Source organism: Plectropomus leopardus, chromosome 17 (assembly GCF_008729295.1).
Source record: "Plectropomus leopardus isolate mb chromosome 17, YSFRI_Pleo_2.0, whole genome shotgun sequence".
NCBI lineage: Eukaryota > Metazoa > Chordata > Actinopteri > Perciformes > Serranidae > Plectropomus > Plectropomus leopardus.
This window is the reverse complement of record NC_056479.1, coordinates 1154919-1180381: the sequence shown is the minus strand read 5'-3', so window position 1 is coordinate 1180381 and position 25463 is coordinate 1154919. Positions and strand designations below refer to the sequence as shown.

Genomic DNA, 25463 nt, shown 5'->3' with positions numbered 1-25463 from the left:
CAATGGCTTGCCGTATAATGTTGGTAATGTTAGGAGGTCTGGAGGATGAGCTTATTTGTAAACACGATTGTGTCCACGCCCAGCAAATCGTTTAAGTTTGGGTATAAATTACTTTTCTTCGTTTTGTATGAAACACATCCAACATGAGTTTCAATTTTCTGATGATACCTGCCAATAGGTTCATCCAACCTTTTCATGTAGTTATGTTTTTTTTCCATTCAGACAGTATGTGGATTTATCAATTCCTGACCTCCATCTGAATTTAATGTCATAATTGTCATATGATTGCAAACAAGCTGTTGAAGCTGTCTTTCTTTCCTTCCTCTCTCTTTTCTCAGGACGGAGCAGAAAACATTGTACTCCCCCAAGCGGGTCAATCACAGTGAGGGCAAAGAGGGCAGAGCTGTGGAGGAGTCTGAAATCTTGATTGTCAAAACCCCCCAGAAAACCAAGGAGCCCTCCCTGCTCTGGGCGCTGTGCCTGACCTTCGGACCCTACTTCCTCATCTCCTGCCTCTATAAGATCATCCAGGATGTCCTCATGTTCGTCGGGCCTGAGATTCTCCGGTGAGAAAACATGACTATGTTTCCGCTCAAAACATCATCAACATGTAATTTTGGGTTTAGTCACATGACCACATTGGGTTTACCTGTTTTTTGTGTATAATTTGTCAGTAACTAAGTAAAGTTTATTCATATAGCACTTCCACAGATAAAAATCCTAAAGTGCTTGACATTAAAAAACAGATGCACAATAAAGCAAAATAAAAGAGCGGTGACAATCAGCACAGAGCTGATACATAAAACCACAGCACAACAACAAACTGGATGAGAGCAGAGACACACATATATAACAAGGAATACAACATTTAAAAGTTGTATAAAATGTTTTCCTCAACCTGCAACAAAGCTCAGAACTCTCTGGACAGGTTCGAAAGAGCAGATGAACATCAGTTTGTTGTTTGTATTCTTAGTAGTTACCAGGGCAGCAATCATTCTTCCAGGCGACCCACCATAAGACGACTATACACAAAAAAAAGGAGAAAGAAAGAAAGAAAGACAACAACAGCAACAAAAACATAAAACTAGATATCCCCTAGAGAGACTATACCAGCTGTAAGCTGCCACGTCCCACCAGATATTCCACCTGCATTATGCAGCGCTACCGTTACTGTGCACATTTTGTAGGCGCAGGAACTACTACATTTCCATGCGTGACCTGTCAAGTGATGTGACTGTGTCTGTTATGTATATATGAGATCTTTGAGTATAAACTTGAGTTACTTGAAACCAGACCCTGATGTTGGCTTTTTCTTCAATGATCCCATCAAGGCTGCTGATCCGCTTCGTCAACAATGCCAGCGCTCCCTCCTGGCACGGATACTTCTACACTGCTCTGCTCTTCATATGTACCAGCGTGCAGTCACTCATCCTGCAGAGGTACTTTCATGTCTGCTTTGTGTCAGGCATGCGTCTGCGCACTGCCATCATCGGAGCTGTCTACAGAAAGGTACAGGACAATTTAGAGTCATTTTAGAAATACTTATCGTAAAGACTGTGGAAATACAATAAAGAAAGATGTGGAAGCACAGACTGAATAACAAGCAGTGAAGTGTGTAACTCCAGGAGGTGCTCACTCCTCCCTCTGTATGAACCCTGGAATAGGATTTTACTTGACTGATATAGCCATCAAGATATTTATAGTTTAACCCTTTGAAACCTGGAGCGACATCACTGTTCTTGTGCTGCTTTCAGATGCATTTTTCAGGTATTTAAGATTTGAGAAAATTGATGCAATCTTTCAAAAACATGGGAAAAAAAGGCAATGAGCAACTTGGTAAAAAAGTTGCACAAATTGCAAGAAATAAGTAGATTTACAAAACTGTTTTAAAAAAGGCTAGAGAAAAATATTTAGGGGGAAAAAACAATATAATTTTCATACTTACATATTTTAAATTATGATGCAGAATTATAATACATTTAAAGCACCTCTTCCAGGTAATTTCCTTGTTTGTGTGTTGTTTTACTTTCTTCTTATTATTGTTTTATTTATTTTACTATTTTAAGTAATTTTATTCATTCATTCAGTTTCCATAACTGCTTGTCCTTGTAAGGGTCTTGGGGGAGCTGGAGCCAATCCCAGCTGTCTAAGTAATTTTATAATAATAATAATAATACATTTTGTTTATAAAACGCTTTTCACACACTCACTCAAGACACTGTACAATAGAAAGAGCATTTCAAACAACAACAAAAAAAACAAAAAAAGACAGAAAACATAGCAACAAAGCACAAGCATATAAAAAATGCACACTTCACAGTCACACTTTAAAGCTTGTTTAAAAAAGATGAGTCTTGAGCAGTGATTTGAACGTGGATGGGTCAGTACAGTCTTGAATATTTTTGGGGAGTGAGTTTCAGAGGGAATATGCCACGATGGAGAAGGCTCTTTTTCTTGTACTTTTTACTCATTTTTTGTGTCTTTTTCTTCTTACATTGCTCATTGTTTTCTTCCTATGTTTTTGTGAGAAATCAGACCAATTTGCTCAGGTTTCAAGGGTTTTAAAAAAATTCAAAGTTGATTAAAACTTCCAGTAACATAAAACATGCTGTAATTATTCTCCTAGTCAGTTGCGTGCATGCTTTGGCTGTGACTCTACAGTCAGACCTTTGATGGGACTTGACCCTTCTTGGATCTGCTCATTCAGGCCTTGGTTATAAGCAACGCAGCCCGCCGCACCTCCACTGTGGGAGAGATAGTCAACCTGATGTCAGTAGATGCTCAGCGCTTCATGGACCTCATCACTTACATCAACATGATATGGTCCGCCCCTCTGCAGGTGGGGCTCGCCCTCTACTTTCTCTGGCAGGTACGTTCACAGACCAGTTATTAACGGTCTGTTATAAGTTTATTATGATAACTAATATCAGCCCCAATAGTCTCGCATGAGCAGATTTTGGCCAGTCAACATAAGCTCTCTTGTAAATGTAGCCTGCAGTAACAGGGTTATGTCTTCTGTTTGACCAGCAGTAAACTGCTGTTTTGGTGTAGTAGTGTGGTATTATGAAGCAGTTAGTTCTGAAAATGAAGCTACTAGAAAAAAAGCACCACAACACAATGAAAACAGTCTGTACAGCTTAATGTTTAGACACAGTGATTTAATTGTGTTGTGGTGAGATGGCAGCGAGCACCAAACAATACCTGTACCAAAACATCTTTTTGCTCCTCTACTCTACTCTTCAGTGCAAACAGGGAATTCAGAACTCCTTAAAAGACATCACAGCAATACAAATTTAAGGGACATTTAAACAAAATACATTAAAACAAGTATAGTCTATCATAAAAATGCTATCAAAATATATGAACTCGGTAACATTTTCTTTGAAGACCACATCTGTAATGCATTATGAAGGCATTCGCAGTGAATCATAATGCTTTAAGAATAAACTCATAAACACGCATAATGCTTACTGATGTACTATATCAACAGTCATAGAACATTCTAGATGTGATTCATAAGTGGCAAATGACTGAGCTTGCAAATAGCCTATTTGGGATGGCGACAGTCGTTAGCTAGCTAGCTAGCTACAGCATATAGCATACTTACTATGCATTTTAAGGGCTGCAACAGTTTCTGTCCTCTTTTTTTCCTTTTTGAAGCAAACAATCTTGCAGATAGTGACCCTGGAAGTTCCCTGGTCTTTGCAAAATGTGATTCTGTGTCTAAAACCTTTCTGGCTTCTGACAGTGTCTTTAGATGTAAGAGAGTGTCAGACTAAAGTCTTTTAAATGTATTTTCAAAGTATACTTGTGTATGGTAGATATTAATCACGACAAAATAAATTTAATAAAAGCCCAATAAAAGAGGGTCATCAGTGTTTTATCAGTATGAAAATTAGACAGTTTTCTGAGACAAAACAAATGCTGACACTTTTTTATACACTGCCTCACAATTTTTTTAAGGTCAGTTTGGAATCTATTACTGTCCCATTATACCTGTATGTTTCAACTTGGCCAACAGCATGGTTTCTCCTAACTGTCATGTCATAGTCTGCTTATAGTTTTCAGTACCTGATGCAAACAGCCGTCTGGTTTTACCACCACTTTATTATCGGATTTGTGGGCACAAATGTCTAATAGGATATAAAGATAATCTGATGACATTTTGTATCCAAAAGGTCAACTTCACTGTGACATCAAAATCTTTGTTCCTGTTCTTGGGGTTCACCTCCAAACTGTGCTGACATCTTCTGTGCTGCCGGGGGGAAGATGTGTGTAAAGCATTCATGTTTTCACAGACATGAATGTAAACTGTAACTTGACTGGTGCGTGGAGACATACAGCCACAAAGATGTAATTCTACTTATCTGTTGGTTTGTAGAACCTCGGTCCGTCTGTGCTGGCTGGAGTGGCTGTGATGGTTCTGATGGTTCCTGTTAATGCTGTCATCGCCATGAAAACCAAAACCTATCAGGTGGGACTTCTCCTCACACAGACACACACACACAATGTCACACATCTTCACTTTCCTCTCTTGACGCCATGCAAAATGCCAAGCGTTTTCAGACTTGACCTTAAGCAGTCTTACTAATGTTTAGATGGTTCAGAGACCTTTGCATGATGTTAGGCCATGTGATCAGTGACAGTATGGTCATATCAAAACAAGCACTATAACACAATTTTCAATCATACACTTCTGTAACACTCATTAGGGTCCTGTTTAACCAAGTTTTGAGCACTGAGGATCTACAGTTTACCTTGTGTCAGTTTTTAGTATTGTGTAGCTTATATTTCAGTCTTAAACTAACATACTTTTTGCATGTGTGTTGAGCAGGTGGCTCAGATGAAGAGTAAGGATAATCGCATTAGGCTGATGAATGAGATGCTGAATGGCATCAAGGTGCTGAAACTGTATGCGTGGGAGCTGGCCTTCAAGGACAAGGTGTCAGAAATCCGTGAGAGTGAGCTGCAGGTCCTGAAGAAGGCTGCCTACCTGGGTGCAATGTCCACTTTCACCTGGGTCTGTGCACCTTTCCTGGTGAGTACAGCACAGCCGCTCACACATGCACCACAATATCAGGTGAAGGACATGGCATCAGTAGGCAGGTTCCCATTAAACCTCAAACGGCGCAAATTGAAATTGCAAATATAAAATACGCCTAATGAGAACAAGTCAATTTGACAAAAACTTCTCACATACAAAGGAGATGGTATTTAAGGTGATTTGAAAAGCCATATTTTGCAAAACTGCAATGAAAACACTTTTTTGGCTTTTCACATGATGCTATGGCTATGTGCTTGTCAGTAGGAACTGGCTCCCTCATGATGCAGCAGGAGCTACAAGAGCTGTTATTGCATCACATAATTCTTCAAAAGTTGAGCGGATTATCTGGAAGTTTTGAATTGACAATTCCTTTGTGAAATCATGGACTATCACCTCCCTGAAATCCCTCGTACGTGGTTGCTCCCACGTATAAGGTGCTCGCCGTTCCATTATGGCTCCATAACACGCCTACATGGCCTTGGATTGGGAATAATGACAGCTTGTGTAGTAGCTGCAATAGAAATAAAGCTGCTGATGTTTTGAGCAGAAACATAGTCATGTTTTATAGACATTTTCAAAATATTGCTTAAATTTTATGCAAATCTGTGATGGAAACCTGTCCACATTCATTCAAAACATACACCAAGCAAGTACTAACATATTTAAAGACTGGACAAGATAAAAGAATAACACAATCACAAATCTTACCGTGTCTAAAATTCAAAACAAGCTGCACTTCTCATTTTCAGCATATAAAAGCATATATGATCAGAATGATATGATACAGTGAAAAGGACTAAAATCTCATGAAGATGTATTTCTTTCCTTGTGGTCTCTGTCCCTTCTGCCGGCTCACTAAACAGGTTGCCCTGTCCACTTTTGCCGTGTATGTACTGATTGATGAAAATAATGTGCTCGATGCCCAGAAGGCCTTTGTGTCGCTGGCACTCTTCAACATTCTGCGTTTTCCTCTCAACATGTTGCCAATGGTCATCAGTAGTATGGTACAGGTTAGTGTGCACACTCTCACACACTCAGCACTCAGTCACACACACTTGTCTCCATTGTTCCACTCTCTAGCATTGCATATCATGTTTGATTCTCAGTTGGTTAGAAGAGAAAGGTATGGAAGAAGTCCAGTGTTTGACCTGGGTCATAAAATTCTGTAGTGAAGATATAAATATCATAAAATAAACGTAAAATGAGGCTGTTCACACAGGAAGATAGAGATAGAGCTGATAATATCTGGATCTCTACATGTAACATTCCCAGTGATCTAATCTAGTATTTCCTGGTTAGCCATTACTGGAATGCTTTGCTTCTTAGCTGAATTATCACACAGAGGACTCCTGAAATCCAGCTACTGTGGAAGTTAAAGAGGAGACAATATGTAAATATAGTGAACATTTACACTGATATTGACTTTTTAGGTGGCTAAAATATGTTTTGCTGGAGCCCTGTCCATAGCAGGACATTGTTTAGCTATTGTGCCAGTGTTGTGCTGAAGACTGTTTGCCCGTCAATATCTGCTACCCTTACCTAAAAGCTGATCCAAACCCTTTAAGGGACTGTACTTAATTTATCAGAGGATGGGGTAACTGGGGTGTGACTCCTTATTCAAGATAAGCACAATATACTACCATTTAAAGTTGTATGTCCCTTACGTAAACCAAAATAAAGAATACAAGTCCACCCTTTGCGCTTACTTTTTTTATTTATTGCCTTACCCATTTTGCAGCACTTCTTCCCCCCTCATAAATAACAAACAGTCCCAGAGCAGCAACTAGGAGCATGTGCAGAACACCTAGGCCAGTTCAAGTCTGAATTAGGTGTAGACATGATTTTTATCAGACTAACACAATAATTTGACTTTTTCTATCATCATGTAAGCACACTGACTCTCTCAGGTGGAGCATCTGCACGGTCTTCATCTTCTCTTTACCTCCTGACACTCAGATTCTCCTAAAACTAAGCAAGTGGGAAGGACTCTGTCAACATACCAAACAATGACAAGTACACAAAACACACATACCTTCATGTTTTGTAAGTTCCTAACACACTTGTGCACATGCACTGTGTTCTACAATTACTTATATTCATTAAACAGAACATGGGGTACATGTGGCTGTATTGATCTAAAGAAAAGAATGCCTACACACATATCTGTTGTTATGTGCATACTGTTTTAGTCATGAGTCTACACAGAGTTTCATTTATCTGGTCCCCGGTGCTTTGCCCGTTGTGTTTTCCTCCCTCTGTGTCAATCTTTAGGCCAGTGTGTCCCTGAAACGGCTGCGAGTGTTTCTGTCTCATGAGGAACTGCAGGAGGACAGTGTGGAGCACAAAACAGCAGCAGGCTGTGAGTTATTATATTCTACTTTTCCTTCTGTTGCTTTGTTGTGCCCTCTCTCCTCTCATAAATGTGTATTTCCACATGATGTGTAGATCCAGTTTCCTGTGTTTGCAGATGGAAGTATTTCATACTCACTGTACTGATATTCCTCTTCTGCCTTCTCTCAGCCCCACACAGTATCTCCATAGTGGATGGAGTTTTCAGCTGGTCCAGAGCTGAATCACCAACACTGAAGAGGTATGTGTCATCGTCCCCCATTCACATAAATGAGCATTGACATCAACAAAAAACAATGTGCAACATACACACTACTTCATTCAATAGATAAGCTCACTTTTTTATGTTTCTTTTAGGGATATATTGCTTTTTGTTATTTTTGCTTTTAAAAGCACGCCATTTACCAGTTAATAACCAATTAATTTGAAGAAAAAAAACACAAAAAAACGCAGTTATTTGAAATACAAAAGGAGCTTCCCTCTTAGTCCATCACTCCATTCACTCAGTGAGCTTTAGCTCAGCATTTTGAAGGGCTATCCATTTTGAAGTTTGTGTTATAATGTCTTTTATTTTATTTCTGATTAGCCAAACTAACATGCAGAAACATAAAAGTGCCCACTGCCCACCCCCCAGACTTGACTGGCATGCTAGCCTTGGCTGCTGTCAAACATACTTTAGTCAAACATATTTTAGTCAAGCCAAAACGAAGCACCGCCTACCAGATGAAGCAAACATTTTCATTTTACAGCTAAACAGTACACTAAAATATGGCCCTGAAAACATCTGAGATAAGAAATAGTTTTGATTCATATTTAAGCAGGGCTGCCTAGTTTGACAGTTTGACCGCAGTTAATGGGCAGGGATTGACATGATTAACATCTGCATTAGAGACTCCTCAGTTGTCATAGGTTACCAACTGTAGCAACGTGGTACAGCATGGTGTTCGTATTACTAAATTGAAGAGTAACTATTAACCAACATGTGTAACCAGTCAAAAATATTCTCATCAGCTAAACCTTGACATCCCTTGTCCAATGAAAGAGTTACAAGTCACTGGTATTATTCCACTAGTCTATATTGACATCTCTGTTTAAAGTAATAGAGGGAAAAATTTGCTGTTGAAATCTCAGCCAAGGGTGAAACGATGCTTTAGCAGTTTGAGTGAGTCAAATCAAGTGGATATCTTCCAGAGCTGGTTATTTTAGAACAAAATTTCCAAAAGCACTAGTCAGGTACCATATTGTCCTTTTACATGTTGTCAACTTACCATAAGAAAGCATTTCTGTTGCTTCTATTTTTTCTGCTGATGTGTTTCTTTCAAGTGTCACACAAAGTAGCATAGTTACAAAAAGTTAACAGCGTACTATTAATAAACATACAAACAATACATATTCATTTCTCAGCATGTGATTTTTTAAAAATTAAATCAACCTGCTTATTTCTGAAATAAACTGAGTTGAATCACACTGTGTGTCTGCAGGTTGAATGTATGTATCCCAGAAGGCTCTCTGGTGGCCGTGGTGGGACACGTGGGCTCGGGAAAGTCCTCGCTGCTCTCTGCCCTGCTTGGAGAGATGGATAAACTAGAAGGAACTGTGGCTGTCAAGGTGTCTGCTCTGGCTCTCTCACACAGACATACAGAGGCTTGCTCACAGCAGCAGTGCACACTTGCCCCTGTCTGTCTGCTGCTTTTCCAACAGGGAGTTAATTCATTCTAAAGATTTCCAAGGCACAAGTCCCAGAAGACTATAAAAGGCAAATAAGAAGGGGCTCAAAGTGGAGCCTTGAGGTACAGCACAGGTGACAGGAGCAGATGAGGAAAGAGATGGATCTGTTAGGAAGGAGCTGAACTACTGGAGGGCTCCACCCTGACTTCCAGTGCTGCTCTCGAGACGATTCAGGGTGATAATATTCAGCTGTATTGAAGGAGAAGCTAAGGCCTAATAGAATTATTATTACACATTTACCAGAGTCAAGAGACAGCAGTAGATCATTGTAGACTTTGAATGCCCTGAAACCTGACTAATGAATCTCCATAATATTTTATTTTCTAAAAAGCTCTAGAGTTGAGAATACACATTTTTTCTACTTTAATTGGCAACTCAGAAATAGGCCAGACATGATTAAGAGTGGCTGCTTTAAGGTCAGGCTTTTAAATAATGGGATGTACCACTGCATGTTTAAAGCGAGAGGTAACACTTCTGTAAGGCACTCTGAGCCTTATGCCAATTGGTAAAAGGTTGGCCATCTCAACATTTGGTCCTGTTTTTTTGCTGGCTGCCTGGAATTTCACCTGAATCAATAAATAGCGTTGCAGTCCCTTTGCCCTGCCCCTTGGGGAGTATATGAGGAGCTGCATCTGCTCGGTCTCCTTGGTCTTCTTGTGGTGAGGCAGGGTTCCCGTACACATGGAATATGAAACTGTGTGGCGAGATAGTATTGATATGATAGAGAATGTTAAGTTACATTGTGACCTTAGTTCTGTGAGTGAAGAGGCTCTCTCTCCAGGGCAAAGCCACTCGAGAACTGATCCAATCAATGTTAATCAGCAAAATCAAGCACACCTTGGCCTTTTAAACGTGTGCATGGACAGAGGTGTGTCTTAGGGACAACCATGTCAGCTGCCCCAGTGGCTCAGTCCCTGTACATATGCAATGTATAATTGTGTGGAAAGATAGTGTTTTCACCCAGAGAACCAGGGTTATAATGTAACCAAACAAGTGTGCCGATGCATGCAGGCCATTGAATGAGACTTTGAATTAAAAGAGTGATTAGTTTAGTTAATTTGTCAGCTTTTTTTTAAATTAGTTTTTATCTGTAGTAGATCTGTCAAACAGTATTTTTTAACTTTGGAGCATTATGGTTTGTATCATAAGTGTTAAAGTTTCATGTGACACAAGTATCATGTATCACAAGTATCACTCTGGCTTTAAAACTCAGCCCAGTACAGCCTCTTGAAAACAGGAATGTTGGCTGGTGATGAACGCAATTTTTTTTAAAAATGACCATGTTAATTACGGATGTTAATTGCATAGCGATTAAGGCTTATTTTATTGTTGGCCATGCTGTTTTTTCATCAGCAAAATTTAAACTAACTTTGGAGTTAGGAGTTTGGAGTTTGGAGTCAGTTATTTCTTCCTGAGAAGCTAACACGACATGTTTGGTACGGCTGGATTCCACAGGTCTTCTGGTTCCACATGATACCAGTATCATCACGCCAGCTTTAGAACTCAGCCCAATACAACACATTAATTATGGACCTTAAATGATCGCAGTAAAGGCATTAATGCTGACTGCCCTAAATTGTTGATAAAGACTGAAGTACATTTTGATTTAGTTGAGTGTAATGTTGTTGAAACTAACACTGATTGGAACTGGACAGCAGCCAACAGGTTAATGTGGTAGTTTGGCCAGCTCACAGGGTTAGTTGACAAGCTGCTGGTGATGGTTGAGGACCGAGTCAGGGGTGCAGAAAAATGTTTTTTTTTCCATTCATGCATCTGGCTGGGATCATTTCTGTCTAAAAACTGCAAACATCAGAGTAGAGTGATTCACCCTCACAGGATTGTCTGACTGCTAATCATCAGAATGCCTTGAAATGTAAAATGTGTGTGCTGGTGTGTGTGGCCCTGCAGGGTTCTGTGGCCTACGTTCCCCAGCAGGCCTGGATCCAGAACTCCACGCTGAGAGACAACATAATATTTGGTCAGGAGAGGAGAGAGGCCTGGTATCAGCGGGTGGTGGAGGCATGTGCCCTTCAGCCTGACCTCGAGATCCTCCCTGCTGGAGACGAGACAGAGATTGGAGAGAAGGTTATTCAATTATTCTGTTCAATTTTATTTATAAAGCCCATTATCACAATCCCATTTTGCCTCAGGGCTCTTGTTAACTCATGAGTACACAGGTCCTTTATCTGCAGAGTGGTGCAAATCTAGAGTCTCTCATGAATTGTCTATTAAAAAATGCTGACTCTAAAGAGTTTTAAAACATACACACACATCACACAAGGCACAACAGTCTGTAAATGAAATGCCTTATTTCTATTTTTGCCTTTATCTCTGTCTGTCTGTCTGTGTGTCTGTGTGTACAGGGGGTGAATCTCTCCGGAGGTCAGAAGCAGAGGGTGAGCCTGGCCAGGGCTGTTTACTGTGACCGTGTTGTCTACCTGCTGGATGACCCGCTGTCTGCTGTTGATGCTCAAGTAGGAAAACATATCTTTGATCATGTCATCGGCCCACAGGGACTGCTGAAGGACAAGGTGTGTGTGATCTCATGCTCAGACCCAAAGCACTACATGAAGGTTCACTGTCTGATAAAATTCATAAATTTAACAATTTATTTGTGAACTGTAATCCTTCAGTTTGTGCATTAATAATAGTGTAATTGTGAATATATGATTGGGTAGGCCTTAGGTTGGGTCTGTATTTAGTATCCTTGTGGTCTTGCAGGTGTTTTTTTCAAATTTTATAGTGATACATCCAATAGTTTTCAAAATATTCCAATGAAAGAAGAAATATCAACCTGTCTGTGACACTAGAGGAAAACTCTATAAGGATTCATCCCTCTAGGCACCTTGAATGTCAGTTAAGAATTTCTTGACAATCCATCAGTTTTGGAATAATTTCAGGCTGGACCAAAGTGATGGACAGACAGCGCGCTATCTCAGTGTCAGCAGTAACAATACTGAAGGAATCAGATAAAGGTAGAGGTAAAAAAAAGTCATTATGACAGATAGTTTCAGTCTGGTTTGGGAAATCTACGTACGTATGGTAATACAGAAGTATGAAAAGTTTTTTTAAAGATTCTAATAGTGCTGACTAGGAATGAATACAGTAATGATTTGGTGACTTTAGGATGGTTCAGGTATTACCTTTACCACACACACATGCTGACTGTGTGTGTGGCTGTGTGCAGACTCGTGTGCTGGTGACTCATGGACTGAGCTACCTGCCGCAGACCGACCTGATTCTGGTCATGGTGGAGGGAGAGATCTCAGAGATGGGCTCCTACCAGCAGCTCATGGCCAAAGAGGGAGCCTTTGCTGAGTTTCAGCGGACATACACTGCAGTCGACCACACTGACAACAACGGTGAGACATGCTGCACACACACAGCACCTCACACACACATTCACGTAACATTTAAATCCAGAGCATTTGTAAGTAGTTTTCCTGGACACATCAAGAAGAGCTCAACTGCTGAGAATAATTATTAACAGTGTTTTGGATCTCAGTTGTTAGCTGCAATGGCTCCAGATACTGTTGAGGGATCAGTCCTTATGCCAAATTTTTTGTTTCCTTCCAACATTCAGAATCTATGCCAAAGACTGGAACCAAAGGAACAGAGAACAGCATTGCACCTGCTCCTGCTGGGTAAGTACAACTGGACACAGAGAGATAAGCTACACCACAGTTTCATACAACAGTCTAGACCTCTGTTGTCTGACAGCAGTTATTATTATTATTATTTTTATTATTATTAGTAGTATTAGTAGTAGTAGTAGTAGTAGTAGTAGTAGCAGTAGCAGTAGTAGTAGTATTTTAATAATTACTGTATAAGGCAAATTTTCACTGCTGTGTGATAGTGTTTGTTCATAGTTGATTGTAGTAGGTGGATATGTTTTATGTTCTGTTCATCGTAATTAATTGCAGAATTTCCAAAGTTAATTGCAATTAATTGCATTTTTTAATTACATGTTTTCAATGTCATTATTTTGCATTTCAAAACACTTATGAGGTCCATATTGACAGGATGAAGCAGTTCTTACCAGATTGTTTTATATTGGCGTTTTTTTGGTTAGAAGCCTGAGATAAGGTCTGAGGTTAACACAGGTTGAAGAGACTTTCAGGTTTTGTTCTATGACATAAAATCCATCAGTTAACACCCCACTGTGTGGTTGCTAACAAGTAGCTCAGTGAGACTACAGATCGTCACCACAGTGAACATGACTTCACAGCCTTGTTGTGGGGGTAATGTTCAGTCATGTGACCATGCTGTATTGCCCTTATAGTCTAATCTTAGCTATTTACGTCTTGCTATTGCACGAAGACTTCAAAAATCCTGAAAGTGATGTTCATTTATGTAAGTATCATAAACGTTTGTTCACCACAGAATTTATTTTCTGCCATGATCCAAAATCCAACGGAAAAATCCCATAGATGTTTCGATGAGGGAACCAGGGCAAAGCTAATTTACTCGTCGGCCTATCGAAAACCATCATCCCTAGGGCAATCTATACCTCCTATTTAAAAAAACAACTTTATCCCCTTGACTTCACATCACTTGTGCTGCTTTCAGACACCTTTCACAAGTGTTTAAACCTTTGAACCCTGCATAAATTGATTTGATTTCTTTTAAAAAATGAGCAGCTTGATAAGAAATTTTCCACAAATAGCAAGAAATTAGTAGATTTAGACAAATGTATTTTTTAAAAGGAGAAAAAGCTAGGGGGAATAAGACTATAACTATATTTACAATTCCCATGATAACGTATTTTAAATACTTTTACAGAAAATTCTTATAAATTTCAAGCACTTTTTCAGGTCATTTCTGTGTTTGTTTATTTTTTACTTTCTTATTTGTGTTAATTTTCAGGTAATCTTCTTGTACTTTTTTGGGCTAATTTCTTGTTCATTTTGGGTCATTTCTTCTCAAGTTTCTCTTTGCCTTCTTCCCATGTTTTCAAAAGAAATTCAGCCAGTTTGCACAAGTTTCAAAGGACTAACACAATGGAGCTTCAGGTCCTGCTGTCAGAAACCAGCTAGGTGTCATCAGAGCAGAGCTGTACTGTGACAGAAATAAAGAAGGGATGATTTAGGCTCTTAGAAGTCAGACACACATCCTTCTAAAACAGAGCCACCTGTAACTAGTATGGAGAGGGTGTCGAGTGAAGATATTAGACGAGAGAATAATTAATCCTACGGTACATGTGGTGTTCGACTGTCTGTGTTGTAATGTGGATGATGTTGGACAGACCCTGAGGCAGCTGTCAGCGAGTTTCCAAGAGACTGCTGAAATGGAAAGTTTAATCAGTGAAAATTTAAGTACAAGAAAGTTGGTGAATGCCACAAATTCTCTTAAATGATCCGCTTATTATCACCAGACTTATACCTCTTTTTTTTCACTAAGCTCTATCTTGTGTTTCTGAAGCTCATGTGTTTGCTTGTACTGCTCCATGTGTAAACAGCAGTCCAGGTGACAGCATTGTGTCCGAGAAGGGTGAGGAGGACAAGGTCCTCAGCAAGAAGACCAAGCCCCCCGAGGTGGGCAAGCTGACAGAGGCTGACAAGGCCAGCACAGGACGGGTGGGTAGATGTTCCTGTATCTCTGTGCAGTAAGTGATGGGCCTGTCCTCAGCCTTATACCCCCTGCTCTCCTGTCCCTCCTCAGGTCAAGTTGTCGGTGTTCTGGGCTTATATGAAAGCTATCGGAGTGTTTCTGTCATGCACCAGTCTGCTGCTCTTCATCACCCATCATCTGCTCTCCTTGTTCTCCAACTACTGGCTGAGTCTGTGGACTGATGACCCCGTGGTGAACGGCACGCAGCCCAACAGACAGATGAGACTCGGGGTATACGGTGCTTTAGGCCTGTTCCAGGGTGAGGAGGGGTAAGGGGGTAACAAGCAGATACACTGTACAGAAGAAAAACAACAACAAAAGTAGACATTTTGCCAAGAAGCTTGAGGGAACAAAAGATTCCCATTGTTGCGATCTGCAGTGTACATGTAGACATGTCCTTGGGCTAGATATGCCATAGGTGTGTAAGTGTGCCAGAATGTTTATCCGATGAATGGGGGATATTCTCAGTCTCCAGTGTTTGGACGTGTGTGTAGTTGAGTGGTGCCTGTGTTGTAAAACACTTTGAGTCTTATTCATTCAGTCAAATGTCAGAAAATCTGTGTGCAGATTTGCACATAAAACATCTTGGTACTAACAACCTACACTGGCCTCATGAACACCTCATATTGTATGTACAGTGTGGAGGGTCAATCCACCAAGCTGGTCCATTTTCTGCTGGAGACATGTATTTGTGCACAGGCACACAGCTGGTGTGTCCCAGGCATTAGAGGTGGCGAGGGCTGGGGGTTTCAAGCTTGGTCGGGTTTAGGCTCAGAATTTTAGGCTGTGTGATGATCTCACAAATTATAATTCTGACAGCCATCACTGAACTTTTTTTCACTGACTCTGCTGATTTCCAACTAATTAAGTTAAATGTATCTACTCTTTTGTCCTGGTATGTAGAGCCTCCAGCTCTGATAGGCATTAATGGAAACACAACACCTGTTTGAATGTACTCATTTTAGCCCCTTAACCATCAAGATGCAATGACGCGCCACCAGAAAACACCATCCACCTCCTCCTAAGCAATCCGATCTGTCCATGATGTCAAACATGACACACCAAAACAACCCTCACACACACTTAAAGGCATACTCGTCTGCTGCAGTCGTGTCCACAGGTCTGCTCCGCTGGCAATGGGAAAGGACACACTGAGCGTGCTCACCCGCATTGAAGAAAACACGTACACATGCTACTTTTGTTAGAAAAGTGGTTAAAGAGTAGAAAACCTCTATATAACATTTGATGGTTTCTTTGCCATTTCTACAAACTGGACACACACCCAGCCATCTGTCCTGACAAGATCCTGACTCAGAAAAACCATGCTTACAGGCACAAAATATTCCAGTTTTTCCCTGTATTCTGAAAAAGACAATATTTTTACTAAGATGTTTACATGGCTATTGACCCTATTGACACTTGTACTCCTGACCACATGCAGCTGTGCATATTTGAATGCGCTGCATACATATCCAAAGAATGCTCTTAAAACCTGAATAAACCGGCATATCACTTTTTTATATTATTCGGAATATACAATCAGAATATGCTGTGTACATGAGCAGCAGATTCAGAGTACTGTCATCTTCAGAACAATAGTGGAACTTTGGTGTGTATGTAAAAACCACTGATATTACATTGGAGTTGTTAAAGGGATATTCATCGATTTTCAGCCAGTTGTATCTGCCAGCTCGTATTGTGACTATGTGAGTAGATAAAGTGTTGTAAACTTTCCACCATCTAACCAGCCTAGCCAATATACCCCCTTGCCCCACTGGCGATACGCTGCTAAATGGTGTAATTTAAGTCATTTGGTGGTGTTTTGCTGGCTCTCAGCCGCCCCAAAAAAGCCCCCAGGCAGGTTGTCCTCTAATCGGAAGGTCAGTGGTTTGATCCCCGGGTCCTCTAGTCAACATGTGGAAGTATCCTTGGCAAGATACTGAACCCCAAATTGCTCCCGATGCTGCATCTTCGGGGTGAGAATGTGCATTTGAATGATTACTGGGTAGCAGTGGGCACCTTGTATGGTAGCCTCGGCCACCAGTGTGTGAATGTGACAAGTGGTGTGAAAGTGCTTTGGGTGGTCAAAAAGACCAGAAAAGCTCCATACAAATACAGTACATTTAATACATTCATGGTTGTTGCTCGAACTACAGGCTGCACTTCAGTATTTTCGTGTTGGACATAAAGAGTATAGAGCTGATCAAGAGACACACCAGCCCAACTCTGTCTCTCAAAGTCAGACTGAAACCGATCAGAGGATGACCCGCTCTACCTGTGAGCCACAGCCGGCTAACAAACAGAAAATACACACGATTCTATCAATAAATCAGTATATAAGAATTCCTGCTATTGCGAACCCCCATCCTAACCAAAACTTAAATCAAAATTGAAACCAGCTCTGCAATGCACCAAACACTATTACTTACATAGTTCATCTTTCATAACTTTCTCTATTCTGTCATCTCACACAGACAACATATAATGTTACAGGAACTGTCATAACTCTGGTCATGAACCAGTTTCAAGAGTATTTGTGTCTTCTGGCCTAGTTTTATGTGAGGATTGTCTTTATATTGGTAAAATACTTTTTTAAACGGCACAAAGTCTATAAACATTGACTTCAACAGCAATGACTTGTAACTACACTCTGATGTTAGCCTAACTTAAAATGACTGGAGGACATCCTGAAACCAAAAGATTAGTGAATAGGGAATTATAAAAAGAGGTGGAGGCCAATCAGCCTTTGATTTTCCTGACAAGTACACTTTAAATCAGCCAATAACACTGCACAAGCCACAGGGAGAGCTATGACTGGCAACGCAGCCCAGCAGACAACTGAGTTACTGTTTACAGGCTTGTTTACAGTTCAAATTAAAAAAGAGGATTTATTGTTGACTTGGATCTGACACACAGCTCATTTGTGTCCATCACTGAGTTCACTTGACATTTTTTTCAGACACAGCATTATGGATGAAACTTGTGTATTATTTCAGGTCCAGATAGTAAGGTTTCAGATTCCGTGTAAAGTTGTGTTTGACATTCATACAAAGCTCGCCACTGTCTCTTAGGTATGGCGGTCTTTGGTTACTCCCTGTCCACATCCATTGGAGGAATCCTGGCATCCCGCTTCCTCCACCAGTCCATGCTGTATGACGTCCTGCGCTCGCCCATGTCCTTCTTTGAGCGAACCCCAAGCGGTAACCTGGTGAACCGCTTTTCCAAGGAGATGGACACCATAGACTCAGTGATCCCCCTCATTATCAAGATGTTCATGGGCTCCATGTTCAATGTGATTGGTGCCTGCATTATCATCCTGGTCGCCACTCCGCTGGTAGCCATTGTCATCCCTGTTCTTGGTCTGCTCTACTTCTTTGTGCAGGTCAGTTTGTTACCCCTCATACATTTTCAACACATTTTGATCCCTTAAAAATTCTTTTCTTTCTGCCACCTTTGTCTGCACTTTGTCTGTGTTCATTTGGACTGGTTAACCCTTTGAGCACAGCACAAGAAAAAAATATGTCTTTCCAGGTTTCAGACTCCTTCCACATGCACTTAAACCTTTTAAAGCTGATCAGATTGGTTTGGTTTCTTTTTAAAACACTGCTTAAAAGGCAATGAGCAAGTTGGCAAAATGTGTTCCACAAGTTTAAAGAAAAGGAAAAGCTGACAAGAAAATGACCTAAATTATATCTATCTATATATACCTTTTTGTGTGGTTTTTTGTGTTACACCTTTTTGTCTTTTCTTTAGGGAATGGGCTACATTTCTGGCAATTTTCTTGTAACTCATCCTATGTAACTTCTTCCCATGTTTTTGAAAGAAATCGAGCCAATTTGCTGAGGTTTCAAAGAGTTAATTAATGTGATGGAAGTTGCTTGATGTCTTTGTCCTTCATCTGTCTAGAGGTTTTATGTGGCGTCATCCCGCCAGCTGAAGCGTCTGGAGTCAGTCAGCCGCTCACCCATCTACACACACTTCAGTGAAACCCTGCTGGGCACCTCAGTCATCCGAGCCTTTGGTGAACAGGAGCGCTTCATCCGAGAGAGTGATCAGCGGGTGGACCACAACCAGAAGGCGTACTACCCCAGCATTATAGCAAACAGGTTAGTGCTCACTCTCACTGACTGCACTACCTGATGCAACACCATGCACTGTCTTTAGTGAGAAAAACACAAGTTAACAAGTTTCTGAGAATTCATTTAATCTCTTCAAACAGTGTTTTTTCTTGAATTGCATTGAATGTGCCACTAAAGCTGCAGTCTCATCAAAAGCTTTCAATATAGTACCTTTGGAACCAAAAGTAACACTTAGGAATATGTACCTGTACCCTAGCTCTGTGGAGTGTTTCGACCACAGACAGCACTCTTACATGTGGGCATTCACTGCTCTGTCCGGTACCACTTGCTATATTTCCTTGTTCATATGTGATACTGAGTCTGCACCTCGTTATTCATCCACATAACGTAGCTGCACAAAAAGAGCAGACTGCAGGGAAAGGGCAAATAATTGCAAAAATTCAAATTGCTAATATAAAATATGCCTAATGGAAACACGTCTGTTTCAAAAGAGCTCCCATTTCAGCCTAAAAAAGTTTTTAGGTATTTCAGGCGATTCGAAAAAGTGATTCGAAAAAGTCATATATCACAAAACTGCAATGGTAACCCCTTTTTGCGCTTTTATAGATCACATGATGTACAACAAAGAGTCACTCTGCCCAGGTAGCCAATTTATTAATAGCTCTGGCTATGTGTTTGTCAGTAGAAACTGGCTCCCTCATGATGCAGCAGGCGCTACAAGAGGTGTTATTGCATCACATAACTTCAAAAGTTTAGCGGATCATCTGGAAGTTTTAGATCCACAATTCCTCTGTGAAATCTTGGACTATCACGTCCCAGAAATCCCTCATATGTGGCCGCTCCCACATATAAGGGGCTTGTATTTCCATTATGACTCCATAACACGTCTACTTGACCTTGGATTGGAAATAATGACAGCTAGTGTGGTGGCTGCAATAGAAATAAAGCTGCTAATATTTTGAACATCCATCGCCATGCCTCTTGGAATGTTATCACCAAAGGAGAAGTCACAGAACATCACACAGTGGAAATACAAATATCGCTCAAGTTTTGCTTAAATCTGTAATGGAAAATGGAAGTCTCTCTCAGTGGGATATTTATAAATAGTGAGTTTGTGCATTGACTCCTTGTCAGGCAGTAGCAGGGGTTTGGTACTGCCCGAGTACACAGGAACAACGCAAAGTTTTTTCTCCAAGAGAATTAGAAAATATACAGTTCACACAATCTGGTTGCAATAAATGTACATTTTTAAACACTTGAAGATCCACTTGTGACTAAAAGTGTTTATCATTCAAGAGAGACAGTAAAAACAATGGTCAAAGTTGTCTGATTGAAATTTAAGGTATGTTGATGGATTCACCTTGTCAACTCATTCATTTAGTAACATTACAAATAAAGGTTCCACCTTAAAACCTAAAACCGAACTGAACTGAACTGAACTGAACTGAACTGAACTGAACTGAACTGAACTGAAGCAACCTGCTGGTAGAAACACATCATTAGTTCCTATCATGAGCTTTTTTCTTATTGTGTGTTTGTGTAGGTGGCTGGCTGTGCGTCTAGAGTTTGTGGGAAACTGCATAGTGTCATTTGCAGCTTTGTTTGCTGTCATAGCCAGAGAGAGCCTCAGTCCAGGCATCATGGGGCTGTCTATCTCCTATGCACTCCAGGTAAACACTCACACCTGTGTCACCTGTTCCAGGTCACAGACAGGTGACAGGTTGGAAATCACTCTGCCCTGTAGCATGCTTTGTACATCAGCACAGTTTACAGATTAGAGTCACCAAATCAGTGTCTGACTAAATGTCTTCCCTTCTGTTCCTGAGATATGACATCAATTAATGGCCAGAAACTTTTTTTTTTTCATGCAGAACATTGTGATGTTACAGTGAAGTTTACCTTTTGGATATAAAATGTCAGCACAGAAGGGAAGATAATTAGTCAGACACTGAATTGATGACTCTAACCTGTAAACTGTGCTGATTGTAGAGCTCTTCTGTGCTGCTGGGGGGAAGATGTGTGTCAAGCATCCATGTTTTTACAGACATGATGTAAACTCAAAGAGAAACCTGACTGGTGTGTGGAGGCATACAACTGTGAGGTGGTAATTCTGTTTTATTCCCAAATGAATTGCCTGTGGCAATTGAACACAACATTAAAAAAAACTGTTATCTAAAGTCTGTTGGATTTCAGACAAAATCCAAAATGTGTTCAGCAGATTGTATTGTGGTGGAGGCAGAGATCAGAAGCTGTGTGCATGAACAGATGCAACTGGAGGGAGGTCAAATGATATATGGCTTTAAGAACTTACTGACCATATACATTTGAGTTTTTGTCTGAATTGTCTACTTGTCTTTCCTACATCTCCATGTGCAGCTGACTGCCTCTCTGACCTGGCTGGTGAGGATGTCATCGGACGTGGAGACAAACATCGTGGCTGTAGAGAGAGTCAAAGAGTACAGTGACGCAGAGAAAGAGGTACTGATAGCAACTCCAGGGATCACAGGTCACGGTTGTGGAGGGATGAATTAGTTCTTTTTTCTCACTTGTTTAGTTGTGTAGTTGTACTTATTAACATGAGAATCCTCTCCACACCAGGCCGAGTGGAAACACGAACCCTCTAGCGTCCCCCAAGGGTGGCCAACTGACGGCTGCATAGACTTCAGAGGCTTTGGCCTGCGCTACCGCCAGGATCTGGATCTTGCCATTCGCAACATCACCATCAACATAAACAAAGGAGAGAAGGTCAGCCTTCACATCACTAATCTGAAAGCTGCGGTCTAATTAGAATAGATTGAAATACAGCTCAAATTCCAAAAAAGTTTGAATGTTGTGTAAAATGTAAATTAAATCAAATGCAGTGGTTTCTAAATCCTTTTTGACCTGTCTTCAATTGAATACAGTCTACAGACAAGAAATTTAATGTTCAAAATGAAAAACTTTCTTGTTTTTTGTAAATATACACTCATTTTGATTATGATGACTGCAACACATTCAAAAAAGTCAAGACAGGAGCATGTTTACCACCGTTTTACATCTCCATTTAACAACACTTAGTAAGTGTTTGGGAACTGAAGACACTACTTGTTGAAATTTTGTAAGTAAAATTCTACCCTGTTCTCTCTTGATCGTTCTCTGGATGGCAGCATATGTTGCTCCAAAACTTGTATGTACCTTTCAGTGTTTGTATATTTTTAAAATTGGATCTCCATTAGTTGTTACCAGGGTAGTAACTATTCTTCATGGGGTCCACACATAAAAACAAATGCATAGCATACAAATACATCAACATTACCCTAAACAAAAACCCCATATACCCACCCAGCACACCCCATATTACCCCCTACCCATCCCAAACCCCATCGAATTCGATGAATTATAGTCCAAGTGTGATATCACAAAACCTAAAATAGCACCACCAGTAGACAAACTGTATTTTATTTGCTAATATTTTATATTTTTTTAGTGGAGTTTTAAAACTCATTTTGTTAGAAAATGTTTTCGGGGACAAAGAAATATATTCAGTTGCATCCTAGCTCTGTACAAAATAGTTCTTTGCATAGCACGTGTTCGAGGAACAGGAATAACAACTTGACACTGAGTTACCTGTCTGGTGATAGGACTGTGCCCGTCATTTATGTATGCAGTCTTTGAGTATAAGCTTTGAGGCCTGGCCATTGTACATATAAGACGAAACTAAAAGATTGGACAGTAGTCTGTCCTTGACCTTAATGGTGCTTTCATAGATGTGAAGTTACCCATGATGCCAAGGGCACTAACTCATCTCCATACCATCACCAATGCGGGCTTTAAAATTTGAGCTTGAAACGATCTGGATGCTCCTCCTCTTTACCCCGAAGGACACAACATCCATGATTTCTAAAAACAGTTTGAAACATGGACACAGCACACTTTTCCACTTTGTGTCAGTCCATCTCAGATGAGCTCAGGCCCAGGGAAGTAGGCAGTGTTTCTGGATGGTATGGCAGAGTCTGAATTTTCATTTGTAGATGTAGACTGTATTTGCTGACAATGGTTTTCAAAAGTGTTCCTGAGCCCATGTAGTAATATCTTTTATACAGTCATGCTGGTTTTAAGTGCAGTGCAGCTTAAGGGTCAAAGTCAATGCTGGTTATCTCTATACAGATATTTATAGAGAGAAAGATGTATATATATATATATATATAGAGAGAGAGAGAGAGAGGTAGATAGATAGATAGATAGATAGATAGGATCTAGAGATATACAGTGATAGATTGTGGGTGCATTGATGAGGGATTGTGTGTGGCTGGATTCCTTGTGTGTGGATGTATGCATATGGACAGTGTGTAACATGTGTTGCCACAACTGCCCATCAGGTGGGGATTGTTGGGCGCACTGGAGCAGGAAAATCCTCCCTAACGCTTGGGCTGTTCCGCATCATTGAGGCAGCTGAGGGCCACATCCTCATCGATGGGCTGGACATTGCTAAGTTGGGCCTCCACGAGCTTCGTTCCAGAATCACCATCATACCACAGGTCAGTGCAGAGAGGACGCTAAAGAACATGGAGCTAAATGGAATCTGAATGTGGTACCAGGGCTGGAGACTAAGAAGCTCCTAGGCACTGCAGCAGTTCTTCAGCTCATGTTTGTGACAGTATTTCCAAGCTTAAAGAAACAACAGTTCTGTCCCAACTGAAAGGTGACACTTGCTTTCAGGTCTGTATTTTGACACAGTGTGGCCTCGTTGTATCCATTCTGCATGTGGCCTTATTTGGTTGAATTTGTAGGACACATGCAGATGATATGCATTTATCCAGTGTGTCTCTTGTGTAATTTTGGTTCAGAGCTCAGAGCTCACAGGGATGCTTTGATGGGTCTGTGAAGCATATTAACTGTTTTTTTAACCTTTTCTTTGTATTATTTTATATTGCCATTTGATGTCCTGCATTTTGCATTTTTTGTCTTGGTTTTAATTTAACTCTTCTCTAGTTTTGTCTCACTTGTGTTCAGTAGGGCTGTTTGGCTTTCTATTGTTGTATTGCTGTCTATGTATACCATTTCTGCTTTGCTTTGTTTGACAGAGTACTTTGTAAACTCTGTTTTAGAGGTGCTATGATGATAACAATAATAATAATAATAATAATAATAATAATAATAGTTGTTGTTGTTCCCATGATGTGATGCACAGACACACCACTCTGTCTCTCCTCAGGACCCCGTGCTGTTTTCAGGCTCTCTGAGGATGAACTTAGATCCTTTTGACAGCTACTCTGATGAGGAGATTTGGAGGGCTCTGGAGTATTCTCATCTCAAGAGCTTTGTGTCCGGCCTGCCGGACAAACTCAACCATGAGTGCAGTGAGGGGGGAGAGAATCTCAGGTACAACCTCTTTATATACAACTATGAGCAAACACTCAAAGTATCTCAGCTGCAGAGAGAATAAGAGACAGATGTTTCTTTACTGCTTCGATTTTAATTTGCAAAATTAAACCATAATGTTTTAAGAGTCATTTCATACTCCACTCTACTGCTGCTTGTGCACTGGTATTGTGAAATGTGCAGGAGGTTGTGAGTTTGACTGAGGGAGTAGACACATTGTGATGCAGACAGTAAGCACTGCTGTAACTGCACAGCTTTCTTCAATGGCTTTCATGGGATGTTACAGTTCAACAAGTTGAATCAAATGTGTTTATAATGTTTTCTCTCAGCTGAGAATCTGTATGGCTCATGTACTGACAATAATTGTTATTACTATTATTATTATACTATTATTATAGTAGTCACGCTACTCAAAGAAGCTGTGAAAGGAGCTTTTCAGCTGATTTCATGCTGAACCTGGGAACATTACCTGCTGCCAACCAGGTTATGTCTGCAGCATCAGTTACCATGGTGATCTAGCCAAGTTCAAAGAGAGCCAACTTTGCAGCACAGGAAGCCACTGGCTCAATATTCCTTGCCAAGGCACTAATCTGGCTTTGTGGCGCAGTCCTTTGTGGTTTCCCATTGTCATGGGGAAGCTGTTAATGTCGAGCCTAGCTGTTGAACCTGCACAAAACTTGTATGGTACAACAGAAAAACATCGGCCACTTTTGTCTTATTTGCAGATAGGGCTAGACAGTCGACAAGGCAAATACTGGCCGATACCAATGTGCAGCTGATAAATTGTTACATCCCTAGTTTACTGATGTGCTGCCTGCAGCTTGATGAAGCTTGATGAAGCTTGTTGAAGCCGGTCTCTGTGTTTCCCCTGCAGCGTGGGTCAGCGACAGCTGCTTTGCTTGGCCAGAGCTCTGCTGAGGAAGACCAAGATCCTGGTTCTAGATGAGGCCACAGCAGCTGTGGACATGGAGACTGACAACCTGATCCAGTCAACCATCCGCTCTCAGTTTGAGGACTGCACCGTCCTGACAATCGCTCATCGCCTTAACACCATCATGGACTACACCAGGTACTGCTCACTACACATCAGTGATTTTTTAATTTTTTTTATTTATTATTATTTCCTAGCTCTTTGTATATATGTGTACCAGTTCATACCAAGCCCCCAGAAAGAGCTCCAGGCTGTGATGCAAATTTTCCATCATGTGATTCCCACCGGCCCAGAAAGACTTTTCCCCTTTGACTTACATAGGGGAAGAGACATCTGTAAATCAGTGGATCATTTTTTGTTC

General features: G+C 40.7%; 1 protein-coding gene across 2 annotated transcripts in view; it reads left to right on the top strand.

The window, feature by feature from the left end:
* abcc1 (ATP-binding cassette, sub-family C (CFTR/MRP), member 1) overlaps positions 1–25463 on the top strand; it is a 50503-nt gene that overhangs the window by 21505 nt on the left and 3535 nt on the right. The window contains exons 8-30 of one of the 2 annotated variants that reach the window (XM_042505863.1): positions 339–566; positions 1332–1509; positions 2708–2869; positions 4382–4474; positions 4835–5038; positions 5908–6054; positions 7316–7403; positions 7565–7634; positions 8875–9001; positions 11030–11206; positions 11485–11652; positions 12309–12483; positions 12705–12765; positions 14580–14697; positions 14783–14990; positions 17803–18113; positions 18638–18837; positions 20354–20480; positions 21187–21288; positions 21409–21555; positions 23169–23327; positions 24005–24171; positions 25046–25240. In XM_042505863.1, coding sequence (XP_042361797.1) covers positions 339–566; positions 1332–1509; positions 2708–2869; positions 4382–4474; positions 4835–5038; positions 5908–6054; positions 7316–7403; positions 7565–7634; positions 8875–9001; positions 11030–11206; positions 11485–11652; positions 12309–12483; positions 12705–12765; positions 14580–14697; positions 14783–14990; positions 17803–18113; positions 18638–18837; positions 20354–20480; positions 21187–21288; positions 21409–21555; positions 23169–23327; positions 24005–24171; positions 25046–25240 — 3612 coding nt within the window. Of the gene's footprint in view, positions 1–338; positions 567–1331; positions 1510–2707; positions 2870–4381; positions 4475–4834; positions 5039–5907; positions 6055–7315; positions 7404–7564; positions 7635–8874; positions 9002–11029; positions 11207–11484; positions 11653–12308; positions 12484–12704; positions 12766–14579; positions 14698–14782; positions 14991–17802; positions 18114–18637; positions 18838–20353; positions 20481–21186; positions 21289–21408; positions 21556–23168; positions 23328–23980; positions 24172–25045; positions 25241–25463 lie in introns of both variants that reach the window. The other variant, XM_042505861.1, reaches the window with a different exon arrangement.